The 13,815-nt window shown below is 45.8% G+C and overlaps 1 protein-coding gene across 3 annotated transcripts in view; it reads right to left on the reverse strand.

Moving 5' to 3' along the window:
• Positions 1-8,243, reverse strand: part of EFNB2 (ephrin B2) — a 45,840-nt gene extending 37,597 nt beyond the window's left edge. For all 3 annotated transcript variants that reach the window (XM_030813674.1, XM_030813673.1, XM_030813675.1), the window contains exon 1: positions 7,396-8,243. In XM_030813674.1, the coding sequence (XP_030669534.1) occupies positions 7,396-7,517 (122 nt within the window). In that variant the 5' untranslated portion in view covers positions 7,518-8,243. The remainder of the gene's footprint in view (positions 1-7,395) is intronic.
• Between the last annotated feature and the right edge of the window lie 5,572 nt (positions 8,244-13,815).

Below are 13,815 nucleotides of genomic sequence, written 5' to 3' on the forward strand. Positions count from 1 at the left end.
TCCACTACTGCCCACTTTTTCTTCCTATTTTGTTTAGAGAATTATAAGGGCAGAAACAACTTGTTTAATGGAGCTTTCCCTTCCATGTTTTCTTATTTGAAATCAGCAAGTATGTACTTACCAGCCACAGAATGCTTTAGACTAGAATTACATATTTGAATTTATACATGAAAGGAAAATATGTTAATAGTCTAGAGGCACTGCTGGTTCTCTGCTGGAATAACAGAAATAGGTTCGCCTGGCATTCAATGTGCATGGAAAGCATTTTATAACTGGTCACCTGCTCTTTTCACTGGTTTGCATTAGATCCTCCTTCCTTATCTCTAATACTTCTGAAATATCTTCTCACAGGTAGACTGCAAAGCTAAATGTTGGATGAAGGTTAGTAAACAAATGGCAGGGCTTTCTTGAATGACTGCTTTAATCACTTTAACCCTGTTTCTGATAGAAAGCTGGAGGCCAGGGCAATTCAGCTTTTTCTTTTGTCATTTGCCTGCCATAAATATGCACCAGTCTGCGTTTGAAAAGCTGAAGGAGGCGGCAAGCTTGCTGGACATTTATCATGCTCTGTTCCCTGTTAACAAGCAAATACTTTAGTTGAATGGGCCATTAGCAATCATTGTCGAGTGTAGAATGCAAGGTGCTTCGATGTGACCAGCTTGTAAATTAGGGGGTAGCCCCTCTCTGATGAAGCTAGACAAATGAAATGGATCTATTAATACAGATTGCTGAATTAAGTTAGAAAAAGAAGGTAAAGTAACAGGCACTGGATATGGCCAGCCTATATGCAATACTTTAAAAATGTTTTTAGTCTATGAAAGCTACATAGTAATGGCTACAGTAACTCCCATAGTAACAAGAAAAACAGGCAACAAGGGGCAATGTATCTACAGCCCCAAACAGATGCTCAAGTCAGTTGAGAATTCGGAATAAAATCAGTGAAATGGGTCTAAACTATAATATTTATGATTTAATGACCATTTTTGTCAGACACAGAATCCAAGAGTCTAGAAGGGCCCTATGTTGCTGTCAAAAAAAAAAAAAAAAAAAAAAAAAAAAAAAAAAAACCAGCACTGAATTCCCCTTTGTAAAACACACCAAGATGCACTCCATCAAGAAAGACACTTAGGGTGTTTGCAGCCTTTGGCATTTCCAACGTCTTGAGAGTTCAGACTCTTCCAAAGTGCTGAGACTTTCCTGTAATGCCAAATAGGGGGCAATCGAGCAAGTATTTCCTTCTGGCTTGACCCAATTGCGTATGTCACTCTGCATGGAACCCAATCGTGGTTTCAATGGCTTATTTTGTTTAATGGCTGAAATGGAAAGTATGGAAGGCAAAAACAAAAGTCTAGCTTACTTACAAGGTTGTTCAGGACAGAGGGCGGTAAGATTCAACAGCACACAGATTTTTTTGTTTTTGACTTTAAGGCTGGGCAGCACTAGCATTTTTATAATCCTGTAATTTATACTACCTCTAACAGCCTACCCCATTCAACTCAAAGTTTTAAGACTCACATTTACGAGTAAAATTACATCTAGGTAGAGCCCACTGCTTTTAGCATATTGGATTACTACTCATTTGAATTAAAACTAAATTCCTCCCTCCCCTTTTAAAAATTGTATTATATCTTTTTTTCCAGGGTGGGAAAGACAAAACTCACAGAAGAGCTCTGTGGCTGAGGGAGAGGGACAATGTGTCCTGTTTACCTTTGCTTCTACCATGCAGTGGGAGAGGGAGCTGGTCTGAAAAGATGGCTGAAATCAAAAGGTCTCTGTTTTCTTTTCAGATAACCCCAGCCCTACCTATCCCCTCTGGTCTCTGTTCCTTCCCAGCATGTCCCTGCCTGAAGCCCAAATAGATTAAGGCAACGACCGCGAAGTGCAGTTAATCCTACAGAACGGCTGCCGCTGTTAGGCCAGGAGTTAAAAAGGAAAATCTCCCAGGCCCTAACAACTGCAGTGATCTGAAGTTTTAATCAGCCCCAATCTCAATCTATAAAAAAGGCAGTCAATGAAATCTACCTTTGCCATATTATCCACCACCAATGAGCAAGAACTGAGCAGCTTTTCTTTACCGCCTCAGCCATCCCAGACCACAAGTAGAGCTTTCATGCTTCCTAATCCCAGTTTCCAAGTCTGTGCGGTTCTCACATAATGCCCAACAGCCTGGAGGCAAGGGCCTTCCTCCCGTGCCCTTTTCAGAGACGTGTCATTTCTAACATCAAGCTAATCTATATGTTGCCATGGCTTCACCCTTTATCTGCCTTTACATCTTATGAACTGCATGGATTTACCACATTATTTTTATCTGAAAGACAGAAAATGGTGGTTTTATTGCCATACAATCAGATTACTGCTGCTAGTTTCTCTATGCCTTTTTACCATACTTCAATCAAAAGGGATCAGTTTCTTTATACTCTGCCCTTGATTTACATCACATCTGTAAAGACCTAGTCTGAGTTGTAATCCCCTTATTAACTATGACCAGGGTTGATTTGCCTAAAAATAAAAGCAAATTGTGTCAGACCCTTTCACTTTGTTTTTGATTCGGAACTACAAAATGGATTACTAAAGAAATCTTCAGAGTTCACACGGCTAGTATCGTGCTGAATTTAAAATGAGAATTAAACAAGTTAAACAGGGGAGGCATGTCAACGGTTTACATCTTCCATCATGGGAGAAGGGCTGAATTGCTGATGTCTTTGTATTCTTTGGCTTTATAGAGACAATGAAGCCACAGGAGTTTTTCCAAGCTGTTCGGAACATGTCCCATTTGCTATCCTTCCTTCTTTGCTGTTCTTATATTCCTCCCCCAGCCTCCTTCTAATTCCCCCCTTAAAAAGAAGGGGGGAGCTCTTCCCTGAAAGAGCTAATTCCTGACGAGAAGCTTATAGTTCTATGGGTTCTGCATATTTTAATCAAAATATTTTAAACAGTTGAGCACTCCTCTTTAAGGCTCTACTCCGCTACACAAAGGGTGAGCTCATAAGCAAATCTATGTAGATGTATATTAAGTGACCTGAAAAACAGGTTCTTTATGTCAGCAGCAAAGGCAGGCAGAGATTAGGCTGATAGGAGGACCAGTTTAATCACCTTCCTTAGAAGAGCACTTCTATTTGTCTAGTTTGCAATTAAGTATTTTAAGAATGAAGTTTTCATAAAACGTTAAAGAAATATCTTTCCTAAAAATTTTTGTATTAGGGTCTACAATCTGTATTTCCTTTTTCCCTGCCACTCCCATTCCTATGACGCACTACTGCAGTCGCGGTGGGATCTCGAAGTTTCCCATTAGGTGAACGCACTCTAAAACGTCGCCCGAAGTTTGGTGTCATACTGAAGCTCTCGGGAGCTACCTGGAAGATTTCAGAGGAAGGAAAGACAGCAAGGATTTAGTTGCTCCAGTTGCAATGTCCAACTGAAGGCAATTATCTCACTGATCCACCAACCGAAGGATGCACCTCAGTAAGTTTACAGACAAGAGGTTTTAAGATAAATCTACCAATTGTTCTTCAGCTGACTCTATGGAAAAACCACTCAAACACATAGTTTTTAGCTGGTCTCCAGGCCAATGGCTAATTCACCTGTCCACATGCTTTAGCTTAAGTCAGAAGCCTTTGGAAATGCTGGAGTCATTTGCATTTCTTTGCATCGGTAGAACAAGTGTCAACAGCTTATGCTTTGTAAAAGATTTAGAACCAAGTGCTTAACAAATCATCTTAACCTCTAGCTCCTGTTTCTGGGGCTTGAAGCTGTAATTGCTGAGGTTAAGATGTGCAGTCCCTAGACACGTGATTCTCAAATAAATTCTCATCTGAAAACAAGGCTACCAAGCACGTTGTGAGGTATCCCTTTAGCTTGGTCTTTGTGCTCTGCCTGGCTCACTTGTCCTGTAGAACAACGACAGTCCATTACCTACAGTTTATCATCCTGACAAAATGTGAGGAATGTGGATGTGAAAGCACTAACAATTCCACCCCTGGTGCTTTGAGCTTTTTTCTCTCTATATTAAAACCGACAAGATTAACCCAAACGCAAACTGTGGAGCATAGTTCAAGGGGCTATTCAATCAGTGCTGAATGTGCATTTGTTTACCTACAAAAATAAGAATTTCAGACACAATGGAAGGCAGGCTGGCTTATATATGTTATTGAATGGACTGTTTAAACAGCACCGTCCATTGTAGTTTATTTTATCAATCTCTAACAGGTCTGTATTTATTCAGAGCCTGATTGTGGTGAAGCCCACGTATTATACGTTATCTGGATATTATCCAGCCATTCTTTTGTATCAAGTCAATTAGTATCAGGAATCCAGTACTATATAGGGAAAAAATTACATGGGAAAAGCAAAACGCTATGTTAACTAACTAGTATGTGATGCATAGGGAATGGTAACCCCAGACATAAGGCATTAGTACTCGAAATTTTCAACAAAGTCAGTGTAATGCATTGCAGAACACCATACCAATACAGATTTGCTCACATTAAAGTAAAATTAATTGTTTTAAAAAAAGAGCCCGCTACTTTACTTAGGCCAAAATATCCCTCTTGGGAAAAAATGTTCTACTGAAGTGTTAGTTAAAAACGGAAGCTAGGCATTGCTGTTCTCTGCTGAATTAAAAAAAAAAAAACAAAAAAAAACTTTAAACAACCAAAATGGCTACAACGGACCCAACTCTACCAGAACATATCAAAGCAATGTGAATAACCTAACAGGGCAGCTACCGTTTCAGCACGCAGGACATCTTTCCATTATTACATACAGTCAGGGACGGGCGAGCCGACAATGTGATTAAAGTCGTTACGGAGACGCTGAATTTACAAAGGGTTTTCTGGACCCTGTATCCAAACAGCTGCTGCATGCTCCCTGTGTCGACCACCTGCTAAAAAAGCTGACCCCTGAATGAAACAAATCTAATTACTGATGGCGGCTTCATTACAAATGAATTGTTCCACAGTTCATAGGAACTGATGTGAAACTTCAATGCATTTGATTACCTTCCTGCCACATCATATTTACCAACTGAAACTTTCCCCTGGAAATAAATATAAAACTTGCCCAAGGAAAGCGACCCCCTGGCGTCAGGGGGTTGTATGCATTCTCAAAAACTTAGAGAGGGCTCTTTCCTATGGCTCCTACAGGGAGAAATCTTTCTGATCTCTGGAGCTAGCATTCAGCTGCAAAGGAGACCTTTTCCAGGGACACACGATCCAGTCATCCAGGCAAGCCGTTATCAGGAGAATTTTAAAAGAAATGCTGCTGGAGGACAAGACAGCAGCAGCAACCTCAACCGCGCAAACGGCAGGCTTCCGGAAACGCAGGGCCCTCGCAGGTCTGGACATAGCTGGAAAGACAGACTCATCTTCATCATCAGAAGGCGGGGGGGCGGTAAATACCTGTCACCTCCCCCCGGGACCCCCCACCTCGACACATTACAGAAAGAAGTTATTAATGTCTAAACCTTAGGTTGAAATAACTATTGTTCTACCTTTCTTTTTCTCCCAACTAGATATTTCTAATTCTCCTACCGGATACACACAAACTCATAGTTAATAACGCAAAGATAAAGGTACACACACACCGAACTAAACGCTGAAGAGGCTAACGGAATTTCTTTCAACTAGATTTAAACAGAAATATTAAATCCTCATAAGAAAAAAAAAAATCAGCCTCAAAGAGAGCCGGTCAGTGAAAGTGCAGAGTGGCTGGAGAAGGCGGCCTGGGGGAGGGGCGAGGCCTGGCGCCGCGCGATTCCGCATGGAAGAGTGACCTCTGGAGGCACCGGGCGGGCAGCGGCGCCGCGGGCTCCCCCCGACCGCCTCGCCCGCCCGCCCGCCTCTCCCGGACTCAGGGGCCTGCTGCAGCGCGAGGTCCTAGCCCGGCTCCCTCCGGCACCACCTGGCGCCTCCCAAGCCGGCATCGATGCAAAGATGCCGCCGCCAGTACTTCATCAGCAAATACAATAATTTACATTAAAAATATAATCCATGCAAGAGCAGACTACATGGAAGGACGCTGAGCTAAGTAACTTCTCCGTATGAGCGGTGTTGAAAGTGCCTTCTAGCATCATACAAACATTTGTTTAAACCGATTTGTAACCGACGTTTTTGCCCATTTCATGAAGGGATTCTTGGTTAACATGTTAGTGAATTTGAAATTTGACACTTTTAAGAGAATGGACACTCCTTTAATTAAGACGTGATTTCTAAATCAATCCCCCATTTCTTTTCTCCTAAAACCAGGCCCAACTTGCTCAACTTCAATTAGGCCATTGATTTTGCTTCTGATCTCAAACGTTTTCTCCAGAAACCAGCTAATGTCTGCATACTTCTCCAAGTTTCCCGAGACTACAATTCCATGATTCTGTAAAACATGTTTTGGCTGTGATTCGAAATAAGGGGATATACAGTACTGAATGCCCAGATGACTAGAGTTATGACCACACAGATTTAGGGATGGATGGGATTTTCTAAATTCTGAATGCACTCTGGTGGCCCAAACTGAAAGTTACTCTCCACAAGGCCTGGCTCGCTCCCGGCTATAGCGTCCGGTAAGAGCAAATCTGATCTTAAGGACCCCATTCCTACCAGGGTACCGAGGGAGAAGGCTTCAGGAGCAGTGTCGACTGGGCAGGGCCTTAAGCTTTTATAGGAAGTACATTACAATCAGGTCGGCCATCGAGACCGCATACTCCGGGGCTACCGGCTTAGGAACGAAGCGGGAGGCCGAGGTGCGGCGGGCCCTCAGGGAGAAGCCTAAGGTCCGTCTCCCCCGCGCGGAGGAAAGGGCTCGACGCCCGAGTTCTCCTGCGAAGCAGGCGAGCTCCCCGCGCACCCTCGGGCTGGCGGCGCGGTGCCAAGGCGCCCCGGCTCCAGGGCTCTGCGGGCCGCGTAGCGACTCCAGGCTCCCCTCTCCAGGACGCGCTCCGCTGCTCGCGTCCTGCCACCCGGTCGCCCGCCCGCCCGCGGGCCCCGGACCACGCCGCCCGCGCTCCCCGCGAATGCAGCATCTCCGCCTCTCTCCAGAGCCCACCAGTCCCCGCGTGCCGGCCAGCCTAGATTGTGGCCATGTCCTTCGTCCTCGAAAACAGGAGAGGGTCAGGTATCGCCACCGGACACCTTTCCGGACGTGACACCCGAGCCGATAGTAGCTTTTAGCGCCCGGGAGCGCTCGGGAGAGGAAAGGCAGGGAGACCGTCCCTTCCAGCGGTGCTCGGGTTGGAAAACCGAAAGAGGAGTCTTCATCTAGTGAAATGGGGTGGGGTTGGGGGTGGGGGACGTGGAATCGAGGTTCCAGAAACAGGCTCCGAGGCCCCGCGGACTGACCCCTCCTCCCGCCCGGACGGCGCAGCGGACCCCGGGGCAGGGACATAGGGGGATCGCGGACGCCACTTACTTGGAGTTCGAGGAATTCCAATAGATAGGCTCTAAAACTATCGATTTGGAAATCGCAGTTCTGCATAAAACCATCAAAACTCCCCAGCAGTACTTCCACACGGAGTCCCTCCTCACAGCCATGGCGAAGCCACTCCCAGCTCCGCGCACTCCGGGCCGAGAAGGGACTGACGGGACGCAGGCTGGGACCCCCAATCCTCCAGGGCAGACTGGCGGGGAAGACGGCGTGCGCCCGCAGGCAGCTCCGGGGCGCGCTGCGCAGCTCCAGCGGTCGCCGGGCCAGATGCGCTCGCTCTCCGGGGCCCTCAGGGCGCGGGGCGGGAGCGCACGCGCGGGGCGCGGCGGCGCGGCGGACTCGGGGTTCCGGGGCGCCGCGCCGGACGCAGCTCGGACGGCCGACTCCCGTGCGGCTCCAGGGTGCCGGGCCGGCCGCGGCTGGCGGGTGGGCGCGGGGCGGCGGGGCGGGTGCGGGCTGGGACACAAAGACCCGGAGCGGAGACGACCGGCGCGGGCGGCGGGCGCTGCGCCCCGAGCGGGGCCGCCTGTGACTATAGATCCAGTGCAGCGGGCAGCGGCCCGAGCGCGCGGGCGCCGCGTCGGCGCGGTTCCATGTCCCGGAGCACGGAGCGGAGTAGGGCGCCTCCGGGCACACAGGAGCCTTCTCAGTCCGCGCGGCTCCCGGCCCCCAGGGCAGGCAAGAGGGAGCTCGGTCCCCGCCGCGGGCTCCGGACGCGCGCGGGCCTTTGTGTGCGGGGAGGGCGCCGGGACCCGCTGCGTGCGCAGCTCCTCGCTCCGGCCGGCGCCGCGGTCCCCGCCGAGGAGAGTCAGCGCGGCCGGCGCGCTGTCACAGAGCTATAAACGCGGGGCCCCGCCCCACCGCGCGAAGCCCATTGGCCCGCGGCTCAGCAGCCGCGCGCTGGTTGGGCGGTCGGTCCGTCCGTCCGCCATCCCCGCCCGACATTGGGCGCCGCGAGGCGGGGCTCGGGCTGACAGGTGAGCCCCGCCCCCGGCTCCCGCGGGCGGTAGGAGCGGAGCAGACGCCGGGCAGGAGAAGTGATCAGCGCGTGCACAGGGCGCCCCCGGGGCGGCGAGAGGCCTTCTGGGCGCGGTGCAGACGTGGAAACAGCGACGGCCGAGTAGCGGGCCACCTGTCTCCGCGCCCGGGGGCGCCTTCCCTCTCGGCGGAATCAGAGGGCGCGGCTTTCCCTCGCGCGGTGCGGAAGGCAACGGGCTCCGCTCGGCATCCCCCCTCCGCAGATGCGGCGCTGCCCCGCGTGCAGGACTTGCACTCCGCGCGCACCCTTAGAGCTCCCGGCTTCTGCGCGCTTCTGCCGACGCCGCTCGGCGAGGGCTTCTCACTTGATTTTGGTACCAATCGCCTACGGCTCAGCTTCAGTCAGTGGGGCCAGGAATTGCAAGACGATTCCCGCGACGCGGCGCCGGAATTTGCAGCTCTAATTAGGGCCTGAGCGTCGTCGCCTCCCGCCTTCTCCTCGGGCGTCTCCCTTCCCTCCTGTCCTCCCGGGAAGGTGGCGCCCATGGAGCTTTCCCCGCGTGTCGCCGGCACAGGCACGACCGCGGGGACCGTCTCACTAGCCTCTAGGAGACACGCGCGCTTCCCAAAGTGACCAGAGATTTAGAGGGTGTGAGATGGAAAAGTCAAGGCATGTGCTTCTCACTCGGCGCCTGCAAGACCCCAGAGCAGAGCTGGCAGGAACTCCTCGCTACTTTCCCGGTCGAGCGCCGGTGCTGACGCTCGTCCGTGACTTCCACGGAGCCACAGCGCCCACTAGCGGCCAGCTTTGCTTCTCCGCATCTCGAGAGCTCCGCGGTCCACCGACCCGGATCCAGCATCCTGCAGCATCTAATCAAGTCACAGTTCCAAGGAAAATCTTTTTATATGTCCAACAGTAGGAAGAACACGGTAGAAATAAGGCATAGTGCAAATGTACGATTCAGTATGAAAAATTAAAATATACTGTATGCCCAATTTTTTTTTAAATTTAATGTCGTCCACCCCAGGATTTATGTTTCAAACACAAACTGGGCAGTAATTCTATAAATGATGTATTTTTAAAACAAATTATCCACTACGCTAAATTTAAAACCGAAAATGCATATGGTAAAACACCTTGTTTTCTTTCACTCTTCTTTGTAACAATTTCTGAAGATTTTTATGGTACGTTGCTTTTAAGTATCCGTTTTTGAAACATTAGTCTTTTAACGTGTACATCTCAATTGGAGTGGTAAAAGCTTGTGAAAACTAGTTTAAGATCGAAAACACATTAAGGCATACAAAGTACTGCATACACTTACTCTTCCAAACAAATCTTTGAGAGCAGAAAACTTTCGTAATTTATTTTCATTTTAAATAAGCCTTCAAACTATCTATCTATATATAAAGTTTATTTTAAAAAGGCTCCACCACGGTATGACGATTTGAACAGCGGATTCCCAGGAAGCACCAACAACCCAGGAAGGCGCAGGCACTATGACTCCTAACTTGACAAGGGTGAGAAAGGGCTAGTTTTTAATATGCTAAAATATCATTTAAAGAACTCATTGAAATTGAATATAAAGTTAGCTTAATGATCTTTTAAAAGAACACTGGGTACTCAGTACCTTTTGACGAACTTATATTGTGAAATTTAAATTGTGACCTCTTAGCTCACTACGTCCTTCTCTCCAAGTAAACTAGAGGAAATACAGGAAATTTGCATTGTCTGAAAATAAGCCAGCTTCCAAAAATAACATTTTCAGTAAATCAGATAGTCTCACATCCAAAGCGTTTTACCTTGGGACAAATGTAAATATACATTTTTAAATCGCTTCCTTTTCAAAACAAAGTGCATATTTGACTGAAAAGGAATCCTACACACACAAAAAAATCTATAGTATAAAGTGTGAGAATATACAGCTTAGTTTCCAGTCAACAGAGATTCTATGTAGACAATGTGAAAACCATCAGCAGTAGCAGCTCACTTCGAAGATGTCAACATTCTACTATTTAACGGTAGTTTTGGTAATTAAAAGCATCACCTCAAAGCCATTTATATCTACTATTGTATAACATGCCAGGCAAAAAGTATGTCATACTGGCATGCACAAGACAAAGTAGAATTTCCAAAGCATGCCAAACCAAGAACCAATCACATCAGTGTCGTATCTCTTGGTATTTGGACTTCATTTTACAATTATTGGGAAAACTTGGTTAATTTTTTTCTTTACCACACTTTGAATCATCATCAATGTATTTCGAGAAATCTATACTTTTAGCAGATGTATTTAAACCCTCATCAAATGAGATTTTATTTCAGCAGAGGAAGTTACTTCACTGTGTTCTAGAGTTAAGAAGTTTTGAAGGCCGGGCGAGGTGGCTCACGCCTGTAATCCCATCACTTTGAGAGGCCGAGGAGGGCGGATCACGAGGTCAGGAGATCGAGACCATCCTGGCTAACACGGTGAAACCCCGTCTCCACTAAAAGTATAACAAATTATCCGGGCGTGTGTCGGGCGCCTGTAGTCCCAGCTACTCCGGAGGCTGAGACAGAATGGCGTGAACCCAGGAGGCGGAGCTTGCAGTGAAGCCGAGCTCGCGCCACTGCACCTCCAGCCTAGGCGACAGTGAAGACTCCGTCTCAAAAAAAAAAAAAGTTTTGGTAAGTCAAATAAGTAAGGATTTGGGAATTTCAAAGAATAGCATAGTGAGTTATAAAAGTTAACACAAAGCTGAATAAATGTAACATGAGATGACAGAAAATCGCAGCTTAAAGAGTGGAACCCCCACCTCCAACCAAAAAAATGCATCTAAGTAGTTATGTTCCTACCCCTTTGAATTCCTAGACATGTTTTGGTCTTTAGAACTTACGATTGTTTCTTACAGTATTCCATCACTTCTAGGACCTATTTCAAAAGATATATGTAACAGAACTTCTACAAAAACAAAAGCTTATCTAAATAACATTACAGAAAAATAAATTTGATATGTGTTGACTAAGTGTTGTCCAAGCCATACATTTTCTATGTAGCTTGTAAGCCTCTCGCAAAATCATACCCTTTGTTTCCTGGCATTGTATGCTGTTTATTTCATACAAGTCACTGACGTTTTCAGCACTCTCTAGCAAATCATATTTTCCCCCATTTATCCTTGAGGGGAAGATGTGACAGGAGAAAATAAAACCCTTTCTTAAAATCAACTTTGCTAAACACCCTTCTCCCATCTGCTTCTGAAATTCAGATTGTTAAAACACTGAAACATTTTATATTAGTCTGTTTGTTTGGCAGGAAAAATATTACATTAGGCTCTTGGTCAAAAGAGAATCATTCTTCTCTCTAGGAAATTTAGAGAAAACTCATACCTTATAGACTGTCACATATTCCTTACGGAAGAAAAATACTGTATTTTCCACTAGTATCCATTTTAATCTGAAGCTCAACCTCTCATTTCTTTTACAGCATTATTAATGTAAAAACAGCACACATGGAAATACGAATGGCTCCAACAAGCATGCACACCTGGCATGAAACTTCATCTCTTTATTTGCAAACCAAGTGTGGAGGATCAAACTCCACTCATCATTCCAAGCTGGATTAAGAGGTGTGGTGGATATAAAGGAGCAGATAATGGCTAGCTAGCTGTGCACTCTCTTGATTGCATGATTAATTCTAATATTTAACTTCTCTAAACAGGATGTTTTTTCAGACTGACTTGATACAGACATAGATGAAAATTTAAAAGTTAAATACTACTCTTATAAACATAAGGAAAACTTCTGACAATCATAACAGATCTCGTCTTTTGGGTCCATAAAATCATTTTTTGCCTCCTCTTTATACTACTCAACAATAACAGCTTCAACAGCACTTAAAACCAGCTGCAATAATGTATTATTTTGTTAACTCCTTATTCTACTTGGCACTTCTTTAATCCAAAGTGAAAACCTAGAAAATGAGAATCATCCAAATGGTAAACAAATCCATTTTATTCTAACCCTAATAAGCCCAGGTTTGCTAATCAACAGTTGCAGCAATCTTAGAAAACACACAATATTAAAAACATACGCCTTTGGCCGGGCATGGTGGCTCACACCTGTAATCCCAGCACTTTGCGAGACCGAGGTGAGTGCATCACGAGGTCAGGAGATTGAGACCATCTTGGCCAACATAGTGAAACCCTGTCTCCACTAAAAATATAAAAATTAGCCAGGCGTACTAGCGGGTGCCTGTAATCCCAGCTACTCAGGAGGCTGAGGCAGGAGAATCGCTTGAACCCGGAGGTGGGAGGTTGCACTGAGCCAAGATGGTTTCTTGCACCACTGCACTCCAGCCTGGGCAACAGAGCAAGAGACCATGCGGGGGGAGGCAAAAAACAAACAAAACAAATACACTTTTATAGCATTGATACAAAAACAGTGATGAGAGAAACAGCTGGATCACTGGAGTTACTATTCTCTAATGTACTGGCTCTTCAGAGATAGAGCAAAAAATAAAAATAGAAAAATAGAACTGTCCCAACATCCTGTGATCAACCACTGGAGGCTCAGAAAAAGATAAATCTTCAACTATGACTTCCAATTAAATTTTAATTTCTAAACCCAATGATGACTTAGGTATAAAAGCACTTATCATTCAATATGTGGAACACTTACATAGATGTAAAAGCAACCATTCTGATTTGTATTGCTTTGTAAAATCAGAAGAAAGTTCCAAAGAAATACTTAATGGAGTAAGAAGCTAGTTATTTCTCTCTCACACACAAACCCCTTAATTAGGTCTTCTGTATCCCCCACTTCCGCTGTTTGCCAGCACTGAATCAGTTACTCTAGAACCAATACTGGATGGATGGATAGATTAGGTAATACAATCCACTCATCTTAAGTATATCTACAAAGTGAACAGTGTAGTTCATCAGCAAATGCACATCTTCTAGATTACTGCATCACATTTTCCATCATCACGGGCAACTGAATGTTAAAAGCCAAAAACAAAGCAAGAGTAAACAAAAAACGTTACAGACAACAAAGATAGTGAAAGAATCAAGACCACTATTAAATGGCAATTCAACAAATCAAAAAAGTAGGGCCTATGGCTTGGGCTTCCACACTCCTTCTAGACTTCTAGGTTGAGGCCTTTTTTTACCTTCAGCAGTCCCTTGAGGTCGTCTGATTAATAACACTGGTACTTGTTCAACAAGGCTCCCCTGGAGGGGGAGGAGAGCCTCAAAAATTAAGATAGCCTGTCTTCAGTATTTCTCATGGCCATTAATACAAAACAGATGAATGGTTTTGGGTGTAAAGATGCAGAAAATTGAGACAACTGGAAACAGACGCTCTAATGGATAGAAATAGCTTTGGAGAAATGTCAGTGAAGTAACAGGCTCCTCATTCTAAAATGAGGCAGCAGAAATGATACATAGAGTTCA

Source organism: Nomascus leucogenys, chromosome 5, assembly GCF_006542625.1.
Source record: "Nomascus leucogenys isolate Asia chromosome 5, Asia_NLE_v1, whole genome shotgun sequence".
NCBI classification, from domain to species: Eukaryota; Metazoa; Chordata; class Mammalia; order Primates; family Hylobatidae; genus Nomascus; species Nomascus leucogenys.